Raw genomic sequence first — 23,178 nt, 5'->3', positions numbered from 1 at the left:
GAGGTTTAGGCTGGATATTAGGAAAAGGTTCTTCAGCCAGAGGGTGTTTGAGTGCTGGAACAGGGAAGGAGTCACAGCACCAAGCCTGACAGAGTTCAAGAATTGTTTGAATGATACTCTGGGGCACATGGTATAACTCTTGGGGATGGTCCTGTGTAGGGCTGGGACTTGAACTCAGTGATGCTTGTGGATCTCTTCCAGCTCGGCATATTCTATAATTCTGTTATTCTATGATAATAATAATAGATAGAATGGAATGCAATACATTGGAGACTTCTGAAGAAGAGAAGCAAGAACAGATATTCTGTGAATAAATTGACTGATATTAAAGTCCTTATATAACCACGGTCTTACATAATCAAGGACGTATTTGTTTTTAATGAGTAATCTGATTAATAACTTGAAAACTGCATGTCAAAATCAATAGAAAAATAAATTTTAGCATGTGGAATTTGTCTATTATATTTGTGTAATCTTTGGCTATGTTAAGGAGCTTTCTACCTTTCATCTGCGCCAAAAATTTGTAGACATGATCTCCAGTGTCTGCATGGGAATTTGGATCTGGATTTATTGAATTATCGTTATTTAGATAGCATAGTCTCACTCTATGAAGCTTAATCTGAATTTATGATGAAATACTTGAGGTTCTATCAAGATATGTTTCTTTCCCCAGGAAATATTATCATTTCCTAACCTGAGCGTTGGTATCAGAAGAGACAGGTATCTGGAACCTGTTTCTGCAGCTCTCAGGAGATTCAAAAAGTCAAGCAGCGGTATGAATACTTTGTGCAAGGGGGACAGATGAATTTGAGCAAACCCCAGATTAGTGAATTAAAAACTATGCATACAAAGTATGATATGATTTTTTTTCAAGGAGAGCATGTTTCAGTATGCTTTTGAAAGAAAGAAACTTTGATTTGCCTTTCAGCTACAAACCTATTCTTCCATATTCCTTAGACAATAAAAAATAAGGATAAACAATGGTGATACACAGTAATTCATGATCTTTTTCTTTGACTTGTCCTAAACATGCCTCATGAATGTCTCCTTTTTTGCCAAACTAGTGATAAAATCAATGAATGACAACCTTACTCTAGTTTTCATAATTTGTGTTTGAATTGTGTATTATTTCAACAAAAGCTGATTATAGACAAGGAAGAGAAAATCACATTCATTTCACATGAACTATTGGTTTAGAGGAAATAAAGCTTTGTTTGAAAGCATATTGGATAATACCCTTTTGGCTAAGAAAAGTGCCCATAACTAAATAGAAATCTCAAGACAGAAAAAGCACTTAATTTAGCTTGGGAAGTTGAACTAAGCCTTTCAGTTTCATATTTGTGCTTTATTCACTGCAGCATGGCTGCACATAGTTTCTAAAGGGAATGCTGCAATGGGATTAAAACTTTTTTTTCTCATGGTGAAAACATTTTTCTTTCTTACGTAACACAAATGGAGCATGCAATTCAAGTCTCACTTTTTTCTTCAGTCTTCTGCCTCAGCAAAAGAAACTTCAAAAATTAACAGGTTTTTTTTATTATTATTTTTATTTTTTATTTTTTATAGAATGAGATACACACCAAGGATTTCTAAGAAGATTTTCCTTTCTTTTCTTTCAAATTTCAGACATGGGACACAGAGCTGGAGAGATCTGCAGAGTCGTGGGCTGAAACCTGTCTATGGGAGCATGGACCAGCAAGCCTTCTTCCATCAATTGGACAGAATTTGGGGGCACATTGGGGAAGGTAGTTTAAGATACTGTTTTATGCAATATATGAAGTTTTTTAAAATTTAACAAAATTTGTTTATTACTTAAAGGAAAAATTATAGAAGCTACAACTTTTGAATGATCTGCTACTGGCTTTCATAGGTACAGACCTCCAACATTTCACGTCCAAGCATGGTATGATGAAGTGAGAGATTTCACATATCCCCATCCTCATGAATGCAATCCATATTGTCCATACAGATGCTCTGGTCCTGTTTGTACACATTACACACAGGTATGTAGGTGTGTTTGTTTTTATCAGCTGTGGAAGAGTGGTTGAAACCTCCCGTTGTGTTGCTGTATGATAGTTAGAGCATACTGAACTTGCAGTATATGCCACAGCACAAAAAGCCCAAAAAGGGCTTGTTTAGACTCCACAGTTAAAAGCACTGGGTATTAGCAACAGAGTAGGGCTGTCATACAAATCTTTAGACTTCATCCTCATAAATATCACTTAACAGGACAAAGGAGAAAGCTCACAAACACCAGTGTAGCACTGAGTGTTGCTGCTCACTGCACTGTGCATAATCCAGCCTCCGTGCAGGTATGCTGGTAGTCCTTTCTGTAATATGCTGAAGAAACAGTTCATTTTTTAAAAAGAAATATTTTCGTAGCTGAGTTCCTCAGATCAAGCAATAGGTTTTAAGATATTACTATAACTTCAGCACAATTTTAAAATTGTGTAAAACTAATTTATTTCTTACTTCTGAAATCTGCATATCTAGCCTGAATTTTTGCAGAGGGGAGCCAGTTATGTTTTCAGTGAATAGGAAACACGTGATCTTCAGATTATACTACAGTCCACATAAAATTTTTTATATAATATTGAAAACTTACAAGTGATTAATTTTTAAACATTTATTTTCTCTTTAGTAACATAACTTACAATTGTATCTAATTTTAAAACGGAATCACCTCCATGTTCTTGTTTACCATTTCGGTAAATATAATTACACTTCCCATTGCATGTGAGATCAATACATATGTAGTGTTTTTGTGGTATCCTGCTGGATCTACATATTTGGCTTACCTTGAATTAATACAATTTCAACACCTGTTGTATGTGTCTAATTTGAACATTCCATCCTTTGTCACTCTGATTATTTTGAGATCTGCAATGAGAGGTGAATAAGGAGGACAACCACCTTTGACAGCAGTGACATGAAAGCCTATTCATTCAAAATCTGTTACTTGGGTCTATTTGGTGTATGAGTGTGTTTATTTCTTTAAAGTTTTATCCTTTATGTTGCTTCCTTTTACTGCTAAAAAATATCTACTCTTTCAGTCCAACCAATCCAAATCCCTCTGGGTCTTTAGGTTGTACTAAGAACTCCAGGGCACAGGAGCATAACTTCTAACTCACAATCATCTATTAATTGTAATTCCAAGAATCAGTTCTTCAGATCATGTTTTGAAAATGCTTTGCTACACTTTCAAATATATGCTTAGACCATTTATATATATAAAATGAGAGCTGCATTTTTTGTATCGAGATAAATCTTTTCTTTCTAATGAGGATATAACTGATTGGGCCTTTTGACAGTTGTAATTAGGTCACTTCAACCCATTTATAAAAGAGGAGAATAACACTTTTGTGATTTGAGTTTTATATATTGAAGTTTGGAAATAGTTTTGATTTTAAGTTAATCAACTTTGGTTTTCACATGTTTTTCTCTTTCATTTCATTTCTTAGGTTGTTTGGGCTACAAGTAGCAGAATTGGTTGTGCAATTAATTTGTGTCATAATATGAACATCTGGGGACAGATTTGGCCAAAAGCAGTCTATCTTGTATGCAATTATTCTCCTAAGTAAGTAGATTGACACCCAAAAATATCTTGAGGAGGGCAAGATACTTTAAATAATCTGAAAGGAAATCAGTCTGGATTTTCTATCTTTACATTGTTCCCAAGGCAGCCTTTGGCTGCCCAAATACTCCTGTGATTTTTCTAGTGCTTCAGTTTTCTGGCTTGTGTTTTAGTATACAGCATCAGAGATCATTGTTGTAGTGTGATATTTATATCTCCCCACTGTGACTTTAAGGAATGTGTAACAGCAAGCCCATGGTTAAGATCACATTTTATAGGATATTCCATCTAGGAGAGTGGAGCCTGTTCTCATGTAATGGAGGAATTTAGTCTTACAGAGCTATGCCAATCTGAAAAGATCTTAGAGCAATTTACATCAGTTCTTCAGCTTTTTTCTTCATGGACTTTTCAACTATGTCCTGCATATTTGTTATAGAATCATAGAATCATTTGAATTGGAAACGACCTTTAAGGTCAATGACTCCACCTGTTAACCTAAAACTGCCAAGTTTATCACTAAACCATGTCCTTAAGTGCCACATCTACATGTCTTTTAAATACCTCCAGGGATGGTGACTCCACCACTTCACTGGGCAGCCTGTTCCAGTCTTTGACAGCCCTTTCAGTGAAGAAATGTTTCCTAATATCCAATGTAAACCTCCCGTAGAGTAACTTGAGATCATTTCCTTTCATCCTATCACTTGTTACTTGGGAATATCATAACAAAGTTACAGTCTGTGTATCTGCTGGTTTTCATTATTTATTTGTTGACATATCTAAATGCTGATTAATGTTAAAATGTTCATTTATTAAGGCGTTTTTTGCTATTTTTTTCCTTTTGTGTAAAGGGGTAATTGGTGGGGTCACGCTCCTTATAAACCTGGTCGCCCTTGTTCTGCATGTCCCCCTAGTTTTGGAGGAGGCTGTAGAGAAAATCTTTGTTACAGAGGTATGTACTATTTCAGCATTACAACTATAAATGAGAATAGAAATGTAACCTTTATTTTTTGATTCCTTTTCTTGTTATGCTTTAACATAGTGGAATAGACTATATTATGCATGTACCCAAAGACCTGGTAGGGCCCTACTTTGCTATGATGAATGAGATCATGTAGTTATGGTATGTGGGGCTGAGCCTCACCAGAGGGAACGGACTGCACTGAACTGCTGATAAGTGCTGATTCAGGGCTTTTAATGCACAAAGATGGAGACTGTCACTGTGTGCTATTTATGCCTTTCTGTAATTACTGTGGAAGTCTATGCAGTCATTTGTTTCTAGGGAAACATTATCTCAGTGACATAGTCATGTGCTATGTGAAAAATCAAGAACAAAACTAGAAGACATTAGAAATTAAAATGTCAACTAGGATAGTTATTAGCTTCTTAAAACTTTCGGAATGCTATTCATATTTTATAGCATTGAAACAACATATTATGAAGCTGCTACTTCTCTTTGCTTTACTCTGTGTACAAGTAATGTAGCAATTTTTCTTAATAACTTTTGAGATTTCATATGAAAGTGCACAAATGTGCCCTAATACCTTCCTTATGGTTCTTGTCTAAGTAAGAAATGTAGGTTCAATTATGAGTATTTCAAAATAATTTCCATTGTGTGTGAATAGAAGGGCCACATTTTCATTATGAAATAAGCTTCTTTAATTGCATGTCATCTGTGAATTTGGTAAAACTCATGTATGACAGAGATAATCTTTGTTCTCTTGGTTTTCTGATGACATAAAGGTACTAAAACAGGAGCTTTTTCATACTTAACTTGTGCTGCATGTGCTAGAAAAAAATCTTTGCTCAGTATCACAAACATACTTGAGATGGTTTTATTAATCTTGAGTTCTTCATCTTTTGAAATAATGAGAAGTCTTCCTTGCTTTCTCGCTTTCATTTGTCCACCATTTTATGAGAACAAAGTCATTTTACTGAAACACAGTAAGGTGTTTACATTCCACGCTGATTTTTTTTTTTTTCTGAGAGATTATTTTTTTCCCATTTTCTGAAACAGAGGGTTCAGAAAGACCTTATTCTCCCCGTGAACCAGAGGAGGAAACCAACGAGATTGAACGTCAACGATCCAAAGCCCAGGATGCAACAGGGCAAAGCCGGCCAAGAACGCATTCACCTTCAGGCTCCACAGGCAGTGATGACAGTGAGAAAAATGAAGTAATAAGCACGCAGCAAATGTGTAAGGAATTTACCTGATTTGCAAGTGGTCAACAGAATTGAATTATATAGTATGAAGTTCATTGCAGTGAATTTGCTTTTTGCTTGTTTTAGCTCAGATTGTCTCATGTGAAGTGAGGCTAAGAGATCAGTGCAAAGGAACAACTTGCAATAGGTATGGTAAATTTTACAGTTGTCTTTTTGAGATTATTCTGAAAGGTTGTATTTGTACATGAGCTGGAATATTTTCCATTCTTGTAATCCCAGGATTAAAGACCAAGTTGTATTTTATTCTCTTAGGTATGAATGTCCTGCTGGCTGTTTGGATAGCAAAGCCAAAGTTATTGGAAGTGTACATTATGAAATGGTAAATAAATATTTTTAAATTAGATTTTCTACCAGTAGAGTGTTGAATTAAATGTCTTTTCTGTTGGAATACTAGTTAAAATCATATTAAGAATGGATTTTGAGTATATCAACATGCAACATGCACCAAAAATAAAAGCTAACACCAAATTTAAGATAGCATCAGATGACCTAAATTTGCATCTGATATTCTGCAATGTACTGTCCAAATATACTTCATACACAGAAGTAGAATTTTTATGTCCACTTATTTGGATATAAATATGTGAAGATGCAGTTAAAGGAGAAGTACAGCAATTTGTGGGTACACTTTTATAAATTGTTTCAGTAAGATAGGCCTACTTATGAAATCTTAATGGTAGCTGAAAGTATATAATTTACTCTGTAGGTTTGCAAAACAGTATAGGAACAGCTACTGTGAACAAGTGTACAGTAAATAAGAACAGTTTATCTCCTAGTAAGGCGAAGTGGTGTTTTATTTGTTTGAAATAATACCTACATAGACCATGCCAAACCTAATAAACTCTCTACCAAGCTTTTATTGACACATTGTATTTGAAACCTGTTTTTTGTCTGACACGGAACTGCTTTTCTTACTCTGTTTTTCAGCAATCCAGTATTTGTAAAGCTGCCATACATTATGGCATCCTAGACAATGAAGGTGGTTGGGTTGATGTCACTAGGCAAGGGAGGAAAAACTACTTTATCAAGTCTTACAGAAATGGCGTTCAGTCAATTGGGTAAGTTTTCTTAAAATACATGGAAAGGTTTTCATGTGTTTATTTGTAGTTCCTACAGAACATATCACAGTAAAATATTTTTCTGATAGTTTCTGTCATAAAGAATATGAAAATGCTGTAAAAAGGCACATGGATATAGAGTTATTGTATCCATTCTGGAACTTCAGCCAATGTTTAATGGTGGACAGAAAAGTGACACAATATTACGTGAAAGAAGGCAGATTGTTTTACATGTTTTGGACAAAGCTAGTATTATTTCCAAGGTTAGACCATGGACAGAGCAATCTATGACAGTTAACAAAGCAATAATCTTACAAGTTGTTTTTTTTTGTAAGTGACCCTGTTGTAGTGTACATATGAAGAATATGAACCAAGTAGAAAATACACCTCTTCCCGTATATTTGATAATTACATCACAGTTCCACAATTTCTGAGAAATTTTCTGGGAAAATCCAGAAAAGCAGTGCACAGAAGGGGAGAATACTTGTCTGTTTCATATGTAGTTATCCAATGATATTGGATATCCAATGATATTGGGAGCCTCCGGTGGTCTAGTGGTTAAGGGCGCGGCGCTTTCACCGCCGAGGCCCGGGTTCGATTCCCGGTCAGGGACACTCCCCGGGCAGATGGAGCTCGTTAGCCCTGTAAAAGGCAATCCATCTACATCCTGAGGACCTCGCTGCCACCGTCCAAGCTCGCTTGGCCCCGGCAGATGAACCTTAGGATTAAAGGGTGGGCTCAGTTCCGCGCACACTGTGTCTCACCTAAAAAATCCAATGCGCAGGCTGGAAGGTGTAAAGACCTTCCCCGGATCTTCGCTCGCGAAGACTGGCCATTATCCAATGATAGGAAAACATCAGTATTAGCATATTTAAATCTAAGATACTATTAATATTTGCAAATTACACTTCAATTTATATAATAACATTACTGTCCTTATTTTTGTCTATAATTAGTATATGTGTAATAGTAGTATGTGTAGAACAATTAACATAGGAGTGACAGTGAACTGAAAGAAAACAGAATTTTGCTGAGTGATTTATCTGGCTCAGGTATAAGCCAAAGGGTAAGGAGATAGGTGATCATTAGAGACTGTATGTACACTCTGTGCTGTGCGCCTGTGATAATTTCTCTTTTCAACAGATAAATCTAATCCAGCATAGAGAAGAACACTGACCTGATAGTCTAAATTCAGTGACCTATAATTTGGTCTGCCTGGGTAGCACTAAAGGCATTGATATCAATCTGTTTCTTTGGATCATCTGATGACCTGACTGTGGTTACCTACCTGCTAATGAAGATACAGACAAATATTTCTCTTTTTACTTGCTTTGAGACAATGAGACAAGTAACTCTGGATTATACCAATACTAACATATTAGGAGCAAGTGAAAGAGTAGAAACTGTAAAACAATCTTTTAAACTAGAAGCAATTGATTTCCTGTCAGTTGAAATCTCTGTGTTTCTGTGCCATATGAGACAACACTGTATGAGTGTGCAGCCTACCCGAGTGTATTTATCACTTATCCTCTGAGAATCTGAACTCAGAGCAAGATATTAACACTCAGTTTTGTTGGCTATGGGATAAATAAAGATTATTTACTAGAGTTTCAAACCTTCAAAAGGCCCATCAATAAGGTGAGGGATACCTTGCAGCTACCTGACTCTTACCAGTGTCTCTAGATGGAGCCTTGCATAAATGACATATCCATTCAATGAATAGATGAAATAAAGTGGATCTCACCACTATTGTGTATTGTAAACCGGAAGAGGGAATACAGGAAAGGGACTGTCAGTGCAGCATACAGCAAACTTCCTAATCTTCAACTCCTCTGATTTCTAACCAGGATTGCTAATACCAATGTTTTTTCACCTGTTGGATTTTCTTAGTGTAGGATGCTGTTCTCAATATCTCAACAAGCTAATCAACAAAAGGGTACAGTGAACTATACCCCCATGAGTGTTTGGCAATGCTAGGGCAACAGAAGTATGAACTACCTCAGTGCAAAAAATGTGAAATGGATGGGTCGAACAACCAAATAAACCAATGCAGGCAAACAGTGGAGTCCCCAGGAGCAATTTGTTCCAAAGGGGAATAAGGAATAATTTCCTTGGTGTGTTTTTCTTTAAATAATAAATAGCTTTATGGGTGCCAGAAGCATCATCAGCTTCTTTGTTATGGATGAAAAATATCAGAATCAAAGGTGTATCCAAAGAGTAAAAGAGGAGGAAAACAGAATATAAGAGGAGTAAAATAGAAATGCTCATCAATTTGTAATGAAACAACATAATCAACATATATACCTGACTCTTTATAAGAATAGGAAATAAATGCATCTTGGTGCCATATAATTACTGAGAAGAAAGGACTGTTACATTTTTTACTGAGTTTTGGGTGATACTGGTGATAACAGATGACACAATATCCCAAAAATAAAATGTTTCAGAAAGTCTGTGAGGACCAACTCTTTTCAGAGTTGAAGCTGTTTATAGGAATGAACCTTTAGTGGAAAGTGAATGATCTCTTCTGGTACCTGAATGCTTCTGAGCAACCACATGCTACATTTTGAGGGACAAATATATTGCATAATTCATTCCTAGCAGATTACTCTGTTAGCAAATTAAACCACTAAAAGGGTTTAACATGCATTCCTTTTTTTCAGATGGACTCAGGGGAATTCAAAGTAAATATGTCATTGCAATAAATAGATTCACAACTGGGCAGAGGGGGGGTTCAGTGAGTAAAAAATAGTTTGGGACAATGTCTTGAGTTAATTTCTGTGTTCTCTAATAAGAGTACTTCTTGCTTAAAGAAATCACTGAAATATATTATTTACTGACAATTTCTATTATTTCTTCTTCAGAAAATACCAGTCAGCTAATTCCTTCACTGTCTCTAAAGTAACAGGTTAGTATTAATTTCTTATAAACTCAGTACTACTTTATGATTTTTCTAAATAGCACACATTTATTTGTTTCTGGTTTACTTTCTTCAGTTCAGGCTATCACCTGTGAAACAACAGTGGAACAACTCTGCCCATTTCAAAAACCAGCCTCACACTGTCCAAGGTAAAATAATTAAAATTTTATTAATTTAAAGTGCTGCCAATATTTCTGTTAGTTCCTAATTATCTTAAGTTGTCACTGATCAAACATTTCAACAGTAGCTGTGAAAATGAAGTCAGAAATGTTTAATTGATGTTTAAATCTTTGGTCTCAGTAGAAAGCCAGCTAGGTAAACATGATCTGCAGGTTTTTTCAATGGTAGAAACTCTTTTTCTTTTGCCCATGAAGATCCTGTTGCTAATCTTAGTGAAATCGTTAGGCTAAAGACTGAACAAAAATGCATTTCTACTTTTCATTGTCCAGTATTATTTCTGTGCACCTTGGGCAAAGTACACTTTATTTCAATTTATTTTCCTGTAAAACAGATACAATAGAAGTCTGCAGTACAGGTATTTATTGTAGAACTTACCAATTTTTTGGGGAGTTCTGGAGGAACTGGATTGAAAAAAAAGTTGAAATATATATGGTTAAATTAAGGTGTGGTCTGCAGGTCAGGAAACAGCTTTAAATTTTGTACCATTTCTTTGAAGACTGTGTTTTAACTCTTCGAAAGAAGCTGTGCCACAATATTTTGATGAACGAATTCAGTAACAGTTCTTAAAACCATAGATGAGTCAAAGGTAAATACACTGTAGCATGATTTACCACAAACTAAGCTGGAGATATCCACAGGATTACTTTCATAGCAATCCTACAGCCAATACAGGAAGCAAGTACAAAGCCAGAACTGCTAGAAAAACATCCCTTCATGTAGCACTTGGGTCCATGGACTTGTTTGGTGTTTGGCTATGGCTCCTGGCTCTCTAGCTGGAAGATGTGGAGGAGTAAGCTTAGGAGTGGAACGCAGGAATGGATGGATACAATCTCATACTTCTATATTTTACTTTTTTATTTATTATTAAAAACAAAAACTGACTTCATTAAGAGAAAAATAGGGCCTGTCTTTGGGAAAATTAAAAAATAAAAGTAAGTTAAAAATAATTTAATTCTGATGCATCAACTTAAGTAACTTCACAACAGCAGTGATTCATTCAAGATTCTGTGCATGCGCTGAATTCTGAAAATGTAGTCTCAGGAATTACAAGCAGTAATCAGCCATGGAATTGATTACACAAGCTTATTTTTCCCATTTGTACCCTAATCATAAATCAGCAACTCTTCAACTTCCTTCCAATGAAAGTAGCTTTCCTGACTGCTTTAATTACCCATCTGGTAAGACTCTAGCATGCCCAGGTGATGTGATGTGCTCCATCCATTGGAGCCTGGATAGCATCCTGGAGAAGAACACTTGCCCAGGGCTGACCCATGTAGGGGCCAAAGCATTTAGGGCATGACCCATTTTTAAATGAAATGAGTAGACTTTGAGTTAACTGTCAGTTCTGGCTGGTAGCATATCACAATTAGTAAGTAAGGTGCTTGACACCTTCTGTACTACTGTTAGCTCCCACATGATTTTCATGTGAATTTTGAAGATAATAGCAGCCATGACTCAGTGAGAAGGTTTTTCTCAAAGGTCAAAAAAAATGCAGTTAATAAAGACAGTCTTTGTTTTGGTAGCCTTCTGATCTCCTAGAATCATTACTTTACAAAGTTTTTCATTTTAGCTTTGGATGCCAGTACTCCCTTTCATTATAAGTTGCTAGACTGGCTTACATCACTAAGTCATCAGCGTCAAAGCAGGTCCTCACTCAGATCTGCCTCTTCTGTGAAGGTATTTGACTGAACAGTTTATAAAGGATGGAGCCCCTGGTGGTCTAGTGGTAAAGGCGCTGCGCTATCACCGTGGAGACCTGGGTTCGATTCCCGGTCAGGGACACTCCCGGGCAGGTGGGGCTCGTTAGCCCTTAAAGGCAACCCACCTACGTCCTAAGGACCTCGCTGCCACCGTCCAAGCTCGCTTGGCCCCGGCAGATGAACCTTAGGATTAAAGGGTGGGCTCAGTTCCGCGCACACTGTGTCTCACCTAAAAAATCCACTGCGCAGGCTGGAAGGTGTAAAGACCTTCCCCACATCTTCGCTCGCGAAGACTGGCCATTATTATTATTATTATTATTTTTATTTATTTATTATAAAGGATGCTATGGAATCAGATACATTGTAGAAGAGTGAACTGTCTCTCTTCTCTTTGGCTTTTCTACTATCCTCACATATGTTGGACAAGAACACCATCCGCTTATCAAAAGAGAAGAAGACCAGACTTGTAAAGTATAATTTTAAGCACTTCATTATGAACCTCAATTTACAACAGCAGTGCTTTTCACCTGTATGGTCAAAGCCTCAAAACCTGACAGCATTTTAAGAGCAGTATAGTCCCAGATGTATGCATTATGAACTTGATTTATACTCCATAATGCTGACACAGAACATGATGTAGCTATCCTCTGATACTCATTCCTAACTATGTGTGGTTTGTTTTTGATCTTTCAGGGTGTATTGTCCTCACAACTGTATGCAGGCAAATCCACACTACGCTCGTGTCATTGGTACACGAATTTATTCTGATGTAAGTATAGGGATTTACATTGCATTATATAATGAAATATAAAATACTATGAAAAGCTATAAAGATAACAAGATAGAGCATAGATACAGTTTTCCTCTATATGCTATTTTTCACACAGTCTTTTGCAAAAGTTCTTTTTCAGAGAGTCCCATTTAAGTTAGCAGTACTCAGCTGCTGAAGATATGAAAAGTTATTTGAAAACCCATTATAGACTTCAGTAGTCTCTGGACCCATATTTTCAGTTTTTAATCAAAATTCCCACTGATTTGTTCAATATTAGCAGTGTATACTCATTTAAACCCCACACTTTATACCCTGATGCCACCATAAGTTCTGTCAGAAGTTACTAACAAAAAAAATTACTCTTAAAATAAATGTCTGCAGTCTCATTATTTTGGATATTTCTTATTTGTGTGGATACCAAAATATTTGCAGCAGTATTTCAATATATTGGTGTAAAGTATCTCACATTGTCATATATTAACAGACTTTTTTTTAGTCATTCTGTATCCTAATCAGCTTTTTTCTCTGTCTCTTTCACAACATTTTGAGCTCTGAGGTGGGTAGAAAGAATGAAAAGAGAGTTCTATTTTATGCCCTTCCTTTGTCATCTCTCTGTGGAGAAGCCAGGATGTAGTGACAGAGAAAGCAGGTCACATTTTTGCCGGTTTTAACTGAAAAAGTAGTCTCTGCAATTATGTTTTGACTTTCCTAGATCTGTCATAAGGAATAGTATGGCAACCAGCTGGGCCAGATGATGATTTTCACTACTTTCCAGTACTTTTAAATGTGAAAATAATATGCAAATAGTTGCTCATCATTATTTTGAAACTAACGTCCATTAGATTACCTGAGTATCTTGTCCATAAGCAGTGTCACAGGTTGAGTAGTACTTCTAGTTTAAGGAAGATAATTGATTTGTGCACTGGGTCCTTAATGTGTGTAAGAGGGGCATTGAAAACAGATTGAGTGCAAGTCGATTTTGTGGAAGACAATTTTCTTTCAGTTCTGTGGTTGCAATCAAAGGCTACAGCCAAAGTTTCCCAGTGAGTTAGAAAAGACTTCACTGTAGGAGAAAGAAGACATGCTTTTGTTTAACTTCGACAGGATAACATTCCAGAATATATATTTTCTTGTCTGGAGAAGCCCCAGGTGACTTTAATTAGTATTATAGGGTTATGCTTTAAAATTTAATTTAGATGTACTATCTCATTATTCATCTCCATTGTATAGAAATGTGTGCAGCCATACTGCTTTTAGGAAAAAATGGACATAAATACAGGTAAGAAAACAGGGATGGAAGTCTTCTTATCAACTTCAGATGCTCTCAGGGCAGATATTTACACTGAAGGTGCTATTCTAGGTTATGTTTATAGTAGTTTCTAGTACATACAGTATAGTGGTAAAGGAGATAAATAGGCATCTGCAGAGTAGAATTTATTTGACTCTTTCAGAATGTCTGCCTTACTATGAGATGAATTGCCAAACAGAGATGCCTGGTCCTCTCCATTTCCTACAGAAGGGTCCTGGGACATCTAGCTCAAACACAGAAGGATGTGTCCTACCTGTATTTGTGCAGGTGTTCCCATTGACGATATCAGTATTATACGGTTTTCTACAATGTTCTTTTTTTTGCTAACATTTATTTTAAAACGAAGATACTTTTTACTGATATTTTCACTAATGCAATTAGGTATTATATGCATTATAATATATTACTGAACTAGCTTCAGGTGAAGAATTTATAGAAAATAACCTGTTTAATAAGTGTGCCCTCTTTTACAGTTTTTCATGTATTCGGAGAGATTTGTTCACAGATAGAGAGAATTCATTTGCCCACTTGTCATAGCAATTGTATTTGAAAAAGTCCATGATCTACTTGGTTGATTCCACAAAATAAATGGAGTTTTTGTAATGTTCCTGCAAATTCATAAATATGTATGTGGATGTATGCATATATGCACATGACTATTTATTTGCATTACTGCTTGCAAAATCATTTTTGTAGTATTGAGAATCTAGTTAAACCTTTCGTTTTCTGGCTTTGGTCTGATCAGACATTTATTCTTAAACTCATTTCATATTTTATTGTGACTTCTTTTCCTCTCTGTTCCTGAGAAGGTTTGTTCTCTGGTTTATCAGTAGTGCCCCACTCAATTTTTATCCCTTTTTTTCTCCTGTTCTTTTTAGCCTTTAGCCCCTTCATCCCTAACTCCCACAGTATCAGTAAATATGGGATGCTATAATCATAACAGTAAGGCATGTATTGGTGTTCAGGATATAACACAAGTCTTGAAACCTTGGGAGGAGGAAAAATACGAAGTAGTTTAATTGGCATCCCTTCTGGCATGCTCACAATCAGCAGTGTGGAAAGAAAAGCTAAAGCATCTTTGCAAAAGATAATTTTCATAAACAATTTCGTATCTTTACTCCTTTAAATATTGTAACATTAAAAGACAAACTATATAACAGTGAAACCTGCAAGTCCCATGCTTGGAATGAGAGTAGGAAAATAATTTCTATTTTAAATCCCTGATTTTATATACAATTGAGATTGCAAAATAGCTACTGTAAATATTTAAATTACAGAAGTTATAACTGAAAGAAATTACAAATTTTTTTAAAATAGTGGTTCTGTTTCACCAGCTATTGATATTTATATTAGCCAAGTTTTTTAAGTTTGTTTGTGGAGAGATCTGTTGCATTGAAGAATATCTCCACAAAAAAAAATTTGTCTCTAAGTGAGTATTTACTGTAGGTGGACCTGCACTTTGCTGTGCTCTGTATTGAAGATTGAGGTCTACCATCTGGAGTATCTAAGAAGTTTCATTCTTCTGGCAATTTTTTAAAATGCTGAAAGAGTATTAGAGGACTAAATTGATGTTACCAAGATTGTCACTGAGGAATCCTTCTTTGGCTATTGTTTATGTTTCATAGGTTCGTGAGAGGAATTAGTGACCAGAGAATGTAGGTTTTAAGCAGATATAAGTGCTAGCAACTTCACACAGAATTTTCACAGAATCATAGAACAGCAGGTTGGAAGAGACCCCAAAGATCATCTGCTCCAACCTTTCCTGGCAAAACATGGTTTAGACAAGGTGGCCTAGCACCTTGTCTTAAAAGTGTCCAGTGTTGGGTAGTCCACCACTTCCCTGGGAAGATTATTCTAATGGTTGATTGCTGTCATTATGAAAAATTATCATTTTGTGTGCAATTGAATTCTCCACAAGAGGAGCTTGTACCCATCACTCCTCATTTTTTCCATATGACTTGTGTAAAAAGAGAGCCACCCTTTAAATACTAAAACATGATGATGAGATCTCCCCTAAGTCTTCTTTTCTCAAGGCTGAACAAACCTAGTTCTCATAGCCTTTCCTTAGATTACAGGCTCCCCACTCCTTTAGTTGTCTTTGTGGCTCTTCTCTGGACCCTTTCCAACCTTTCCACATCTCTTTTATAGCAGGAATAAATACTGCAACTAATAATAACATTAGTCACGGAGTAATTATTTTATATTTTCTAAACCTGGTTTAAATGTTGTTACTTGTTTTCTTCTAAACAATTATGAAATAAAAGGATGAAAACTAATCTTTCCCTCATTCTTTCATAGATATCCAGTATCTGCAGAGCAGCACTACACGCTGGTGTAGTCCGCAACCAGGGCGGTTATGTTGATGTTATGCCAGTAGACAAAAGAAAGGTGTATGTTGCTTCCTTTCAAAATGGAATATATTCAGAAAGGTACAGAGCCCATTTCCAAAGATTACACTTTACCCTTTGCCTCGATAAAATTTACAAAGTCTTTCATTGTGTCTGTTTGTACCTGGGGCAGTGCTAGAAACCAAGCAAATAGGCCAAAATTGGTGATTTACAGAGCTTATGTAAAAGCTGTGGTGACTTTGGAGGAGCTGTGGTGGCAGAGCTGCCTGCCTCCTCTAAGCTCATAAAACATTACTCTGAAAAGCTGCTTATGAAATAAAACCTCTTGTTTGCTTTGCTGGTTCTGTTGCAACTACGACAATATTTGATAAGAAAGTTGCCTTTACTTTCTTAGGGAGGTTTTAAAAATTAACATTGGCGATGCAGGTTCATTGGTTCCCGATGAACTGTTTATTAGTGATTTACATGGTATTGAACCAGTGATCCTGAATCATAAATAATATTTACAAACATTAAATTCATGATCATTGAGACATAGTTTTAATTTCTTTTTCCTTTTTAATAGTTTGTTGTTAACTGTTTTTCTGAAAGACCTGGAGAAGCTGTTTAAGTTTATTTGGTTGTATTCAGTGTATTCGTGTATTGTATGATAACACATGACTGCATGTTGCAGATTAAATTTAGTACTCTGATAAAGGCCTCCAGGTTCTGAAGGAAGAAAGAGAAATTACCTTAAAAAAAATTGTACCACTCTTTTCATCCCATAAAGCCAAGAATGATTGTTTCCTAGACAGACAATAGGCTTTCCAAGAAATTTGTGTGGGATAAGATCTCCAAAAGGTTCAGTAGAGAACTTGGAAACAGGGAAATATAGGATTTTTTTTTCTTATTTTTAATTGGGAGTAAGGAAATGTCTTCTCTCTTTCCCTCAAACTCTTCAACAAATCTGGAAATCTGTAAAATGCAGATTTTCTTTGCTTAGTAGATTACTTATTTTTCTTATTTTATGACTTTCTCCATGACCATCTAGTTCCCTTAGAAAGGGTGCTTCCTTACTGACACTTTTGTTCTCCATATAAAATTTCTCATTGAGCAGAGATGCAGCCAAGAAGAGCTTTGCAAATTTAATAATTATTTATACTCTATATATAATATACATATTATATGCTATGTATAAATATAAATTTTAAAATTATGTCTAGTTATACATGTGTTTATGCATAAACCATCTTGGTAAAGTTTGGAAGATTAGCAGTTTGGAAAACAGTCCCATGCAAGTTTTTTGTGAAGCAGAAGAGGGTGGATTGTAATGCTGTTGCAGCCAACCTGCTTCCATGCTTTCACCTCCATTTCCCTTTCCTCATACAGTGTTTGCTAAAGAGAAAACAGTGGGACCATTAATATGACATAATAGTTTCATTGCAGTTGGATATTTTTTGTTTAATTTCTTTTGAAGCCAGATATTTATCCATTTGGAAAGCATTCTCTTTGGTTTTGTTAGACATTAGTTCTTTACAGAAATCTATTCTTTATCATATAAGCTACTAACAAATAAGGGGTCTCCTGGGTCTGCAAGTTCTCTGCAAATGTAGTTATTAGAATAGTGAGGATAAGATGCATGCTTTCTCTTTCTTCCGAAATACTTTTCGTATTTTACTTCAGTAGAATTTTATTTCTTAAACCAGGATCCCTCATCACAAAGAATTACTTGATTTTTTTTACTATTATTTTTTTCTAATAAGCTGCTTGGAAGAAAAAAATAATTTGAAATTTATGTAATTTTTATTTGCAGCACTTTTTAGAAATCCTGGATAGCTAAAGTTAGGAGTTGTTACAAGAACTGCTGCAGGATCTTAGAATTAACAATTAACAATTCAAAAACGCTGTCATTGAAGTGTTGCAATGTTAAAAATAACATAAGTGATGTATTTATGTTTCAGTTTACAGAATCCTCCAGGAAGCAAGGCATTCAGAGTATTTGCTGTTGTTTGAATCTAGTAAGTAAAATGTAAAACAGGCAAGTGAAACCAGAGCACTTGGAAAAGAGTAATACAGGCCATTTCTTACAATTCCTAAAATTTGTATAAAGCTGTAACATTATTGTACAGAAGATGTATACTGCTTTCCACCAAAAAGTTTAAATTACATATATATCTTATTGAAAAAAAAAATCTGTAAAAATAAACATGGGAGAAAAATTCATTTGAAAATCTATAATGATATATAACACTACTTTGAATCCTGTGTTAAATATTGCTATATTTTCTTAGCAGTTACTCCTATACAGTTAATTCAAATCTCCTAAATGTTCTTTGTTTTCCTCATCTGAATATATTATTTTATGGTGCTTTATATATGCCACTAACAGTAACCTTTAAACTGTACCATAGGGAGGCCTGAGTTTTTATTTTCAAAGTACAGAAAAGAAGCCATTCCGATATTCTGATAAAATAAATAATGCCTTAAAGAAAAATAAAAACATATATAACTTTTTGCTGATTTACTGTAGCATTAGCCATGTGAGCATAACTGAAGAGCTAGATTGTTTTCAATTTCACACTAATCATAACAAGTCCAAATACCTATTTTGAGATAAAATGGAAGATATAAATTATGGGAAGCCCTGGGTCATATTAGCATGTTTTCCTCTAAAAAATATTTCTAAGACATTAAGTCATTCATTTCTATTATTTCTTAAATAGGTTAATAAAATATTTTTGGATGCTGCTAAGCTGTTTAGTTCAAATAAGCAGTTCATTATGGCCCAGTCCTTCACAAATATTCCACTGTCTTGGAATGGTTGAGTGAGAGACAGGCATATATAACCTTGAAGGATCCGATAAAATTTTTGTATTGAGAAGTGTAGTAACCTGAAATTAAAGAATACACCTGCAGTTCTGCAATGCAGTTCTGCACGTGCTTTATTTTTGCCATGTCACTCCTTCAATTTACCTAAATCGGGTTTCGGAAAAAATGTAGACTTGTACACATGCATAAAAATTTGCAAGTTTGAGGCTTTGAGTTGTACATGTTATCAATATACTGTACATTGATATGAGGGTAAATGTTAAAAAAAACCCAGAGAAAATAGTAACAAAGGCTAACCTTGCTCCTCATAACCTGGCAAATATTCCTGCAGGCCAGGAAGTATAGTGGTATGAAGCCCAATGACAATTATGTCATTTGTTGCTTCACCATTTAAAAAAATTCATTTATGGTGAACAGCTTGGTGGATTAATTTTACCATATTATGGTATATAAAGAACATGTAGTGGTGTTACTATGTTTCTTTCTATGAAAAGTGTATTGGTGCTTTAAAACTGAAAAGCTGTTAAACTTTATTTTTGATGTATTTTGTTTCTGTTGTTGAATTTATTTCACTCCAACTTGTAAACTTATTCATACTCTTCATATTTCAGAATACTATATTCTGCCTTCTCTTTTGCTACATGTACTACCTCATGTAGTTAGGCAAGCTTTGTTAGTGTTTTTTTAATCTGTTTTGAATAAAAGTAATTTACATTGTAAGAATAACTTTGACAGCTTTTATTTTTTAATTGTTTGTCCTGACTTAGGGGAAAAAACTAACAGCCATCCAAAATGTACTTCTTTTTTTTTTTTTTTCTGACCTAAACACTGCAAGTGTAGGACCAAACAGTAGACATAGTCTGAGGTTCTAAAAGCTGTAAAGGAAGTTTAGACATAAAACTTCCACTAATTGCATCAGAAGTTTTATGGATAAATCTTCTGCTCATTTTTTCAAGTTTTGACAAGGGTCAAATTGATGAGGGAGACAAAGAGTCTTTTATGTATAACCCCTTTTTTTTTTTTGTGCAAGGGGTAGCCATTGAAAGAAGCTTTTATATAAATTTTGCAAGACTGGCATTAACCATTTTTCAGGATTGAAACCAAAGTGCAAGTAGAGTTTGACTGTGATGGATCTCCAAGTCAGTCAAAAGCTTGAGACAGACTTGCACCATCTTTTCTTAAAAGCACCAAAGCAGTAACACAGAGAAGTCTTGCAGTACCTGCAGCTGGAGTTATCGGAACATAAAATGCAGTGAGGCCACCTCTGAAATTGAGGACACACAGAACTACTGAGGGAGACATTAAAAATCAAATGTTATGACTGCAAATAGTGTCCCTTTCCACACAGGCAGGACACTTCCTTGCAACCTGGCGTTGCCATTCAGCATCTCTCCCTGTTCCCTACCTGGCCTGTGGTCCCCAGCAGTTGCCTCAGAACCCCATGGGAAGCCTGTGGGGTGCTGCAGAGCCTGGGCAGTGAGGTAGCTCCCTGCCCTTTCTGTGGGCGGTGCAGAGCCTGCAGTAAGGAAGAGAACAAGACGGTCACACCTTTAGCCATAACCACAACTTCCTCACTTTGGGTAGATAGGTGAATGGAGTCCTAAGTGGAAACACTGTTACCACACCAAATTTCTGCCTTTTTCCTCCAACTGTTCCTGGTGCCTTTTTTTTTGTTCTTCTGCGTATCTTTGCTTCCTTTTCTCTCTTATCTGCAAAGTCCAATCTGCATTTACTGGAAGTTCCTGTGCAAGGGGGCAGGTGTGGACCCTGGGGGCCAGAATAATAAAGTTAGATCTTGGTGAGAGAAGGGGGACTACTTCTAGCATATGTGAATGGTTACACTCTGAGTGTAACCAACAAACTGACAAGAAGAAAGGGAGGTGAGTAACTCTTTCTCTTCACATCTTCTGTTGCACAATTTTTTGGAGTTCTGTTGCTTTTCCACACGCAGTGACTATCCTAATACAAATATTCCAGCTAATGTTGGCTTTTTGAGAAATTTTCTTCTGTATTTACTGTAAGTGATAAGTCAATGAGTAGACATTTCCAGACAGTTGTAGAGTGGGAGCTGCACACTGATATTTCTGTCTGCACCAGAAGCAACTGTATGCTGGATGGTTACAGCTAATTCATAGAAAGCCCAAAGGAGTAACTTGAAGTATCAGAGAACTTCTTGTAACCTAATGAAAAAAACATAGAAAAGATCAACTTTTAAATTCTGCAGAATTGTTGGGTTGATCGAGCAGTTACAAAATTGTGTTCTCAACTTGAAATAAAAGAAAGTGATAATCAATAGGAGAGTAAATTAATGCTATTCATAATATTTAGCTTGCCTCCCAGGAAAGACCTAGAAGTAGCCAACAAGAATTATTACAACTGATACATAACAAAAAACTTTTTATTACATTGCTGTTTACCAGTTATAATTTTGTAAAGGCTAAAATACCAAGGAGTGTAAGCTCAATAAATACAACAGACCCTTAAAAAAAGGCCTGTATGTGAAGCAGCAAAGAGTACATATGGACCTTTTTCCATGTTCTTGTGGTATTTCCCATTAAGAATTTCTCAGAATTATTTGGGGAGGAGTCAAGCTTTGGTCAAGCATAGATCACTTGTCTGGTGAACTTTTAGTAAGGGCCAATTGAGGCATTCCCCTGCTATGCTGCATCCCTTCCATCTGAAGTGCTAATTTCATAAGTAAGCATTAGTGTGGAAGAAAGTGGTCAGACTCAGATAATCTTTTAACAGTTGTTCACCATTTTGATAACTATGTGAGGATACTTTAGTATTAGGGAACTCAGGACCCACCTTCATGTCAACAGACAGTTCATAGTACTAGTTGGACATAAACTAAGGAAATTAGGAAACATTTCCTAAACTTTGTGGACACTGAGGAATTTTAAAGAGTTCACAGATGTCCTTGTGTCTGATTTCTGCATAGGGGGACAGTCTGATCTAGAAATTATACCTAAAGTACTTTTGGAATGAAGTCTGAAACAGAGATTGGGATAACCTGTATATAAGTTTACAGGATTTTTAACTGAAGAAATAGTCAGTTTCAAGTTTTATGTAAATGTCAGACTGTCAGCAGATTCTAAGTGAATTTGAAACAGGGAAAGTAACCTCAGCTTTTTTTGTATGTATTAATGCATATGTTCAGGAAAATGCATGGCCTTTTATTTTATGGCAGAGATGTAACCAAGTTACTCATATAAACACTATCTTCTGTGTGGCAATTACTTTTGAAGTATGTTTTGAATTCGGCTTAAAAGTCAGATAACCCAGCTTCCTGTGAATACACAAGGGAAGGTTTATTTCCTGCAATTTCTGTAGTCATACAAAGGGTAAGGTTTAGAAACATAAATATTTGGAAGTTACAAAGATTATTCATACAGTGCAATATTCTGTTTGGAAATGTATATAAATACTGTATGAAATACTGTACTGTCAGACTTATATGACTTAAGGCTTTTTATAGCATCTGTAGAACTCTAGGGAATTATACAAGGAATGAAAAGCCTGAAGATTTTTGTTTCATTCACTGTATAACATGCATCTGACAGAGCTTTAGATATACAAATGACGGCACACTTTAGTATTCAGAAAATTGCATATGATTTTATAAAAATATACATTTTGCATATGGTAAAAGAAACCATCTAGTCAGCCCTAGCCTTAGCTGATCTTGCTGTTAGGAATAAATGATGGAAATAGTGTTTTATATATGGTCATTATTTATATTATTATTGCTAATAAAGGAGAAGCCATTGTTGTGACTAGTGAAAATAAAATAAAATGTGATTCCTACTCCATGTTAACATAGGATGATAATGTGATACCTGAAGTTTGCCATGAGCTGCTCAATGCTCTGTGTTAAATTTCTTGTTCATCTTAGCCTGTTTGCTAGGACACAGATGCCTACATCATAAGACCATCATAGCATTTTGGAAAAAGTACTACTAATAAGTGTTAAATATTGAGAAGCTAGCAAAGCCCCCCAGTCAGGCCAACTTGATATAATAAAGCACAGGAAAATATGAGGAAAGTAGAAAGACAAAAGTAGAGAAAATGCAACTGAAATATCCAGTCATGATGTTCCATGTCTTACTACCCACGTTGATTCCTGCAATAATTACTCTGGTTACTCAATTCAGTATCTGTTCCCTGTGCTGTATCCAGTATTGGTTTTGTCTTTACTAACAATGTCCAAAGACCAGCTGCAAAGCTGTCGGGTAAGAACTGAGATACTCTGGCCAAACAACACTATGTCTTTGAATAGGCACACAAAA

General features: G+C 35.6%; 1 protein-coding gene and 1 non-coding gene across 4 annotated transcripts in view; both read left to right on the top strand.

The window, feature by feature from the left end:
• CRISPLD1 (cysteine rich secretory protein LCCL domain containing 1) overlaps nt 1-19,599 on the top strand; it is a 39,976-nt gene extending 20,377 nt beyond the window's left edge. For 2 of the 3 annotated variants that reach the window (XM_050322715.1, XM_050322730.1), the window contains 12 exons: nt 1,627-1,745; nt 1,871-2,003; nt 3,462-3,577; nt 4,423-4,523; nt 5,589-5,768; nt 5,861-5,921; nt 6,047-6,113; nt 6,722-6,852; nt 9,717-9,760; nt 9,849-9,921; nt 12,346-12,421; nt 16,032-16,413. In XM_050322715.1, coding sequence (XP_050178672.1) covers nt 1,627-1,745; nt 1,871-2,003; nt 3,462-3,577; nt 4,423-4,523; nt 5,589-5,768; nt 5,861-5,921; nt 6,047-6,113; nt 6,722-6,852; nt 9,717-9,760; nt 9,849-9,921; nt 12,346-12,421; nt 16,032-16,259 — 1,329 coding nt within the window. In that variant the 3' untranslated portion in view covers nt 16,260-16,413. Of the gene's footprint in view, nt 1-1,626; nt 1,746-1,870; nt 2,004-3,461; nt 3,578-4,422; nt 4,524-5,588; nt 5,769-5,860; nt 5,922-6,046; nt 6,114-6,721; nt 6,853-9,716; nt 9,761-9,848; nt 9,922-12,345; nt 12,422-16,031; nt 16,414-18,021 lie in introns of those variants that run through there. The other variant, XM_050322723.1, reaches the window with a different exon arrangement.
• On the top strand, nt 7,392-7,466 carry TRNAE-UUC (transfer RNA glutamic acid (anticodon UUC)). The gene has a single exon. It is a non-coding gene; the product is annotated as a tRNA-Glu (tRNA).
• Nucleotides 19,600-23,178: the final 3,579 nt, after the last annotated feature.

The sequence above is a fragment of the Myiozetetes cayanensis genome, unplaced genomic scaffold (assembly GCF_022539395.1).
Source record: "Myiozetetes cayanensis isolate MyiCay16 unplaced genomic scaffold, myiCay2020 scf1, whole genome shotgun sequence".
In the NCBI taxonomy this organism is placed as follows: domain Eukaryota; kingdom Metazoa; phylum Chordata; class Aves; order Passeriformes; family Tyrannidae; genus Myiozetetes; species Myiozetetes cayanensis.
Note: the sequence above shows the minus strand (reverse complement) of the source record. Positions and strands in the feature narration are given on the sequence as shown.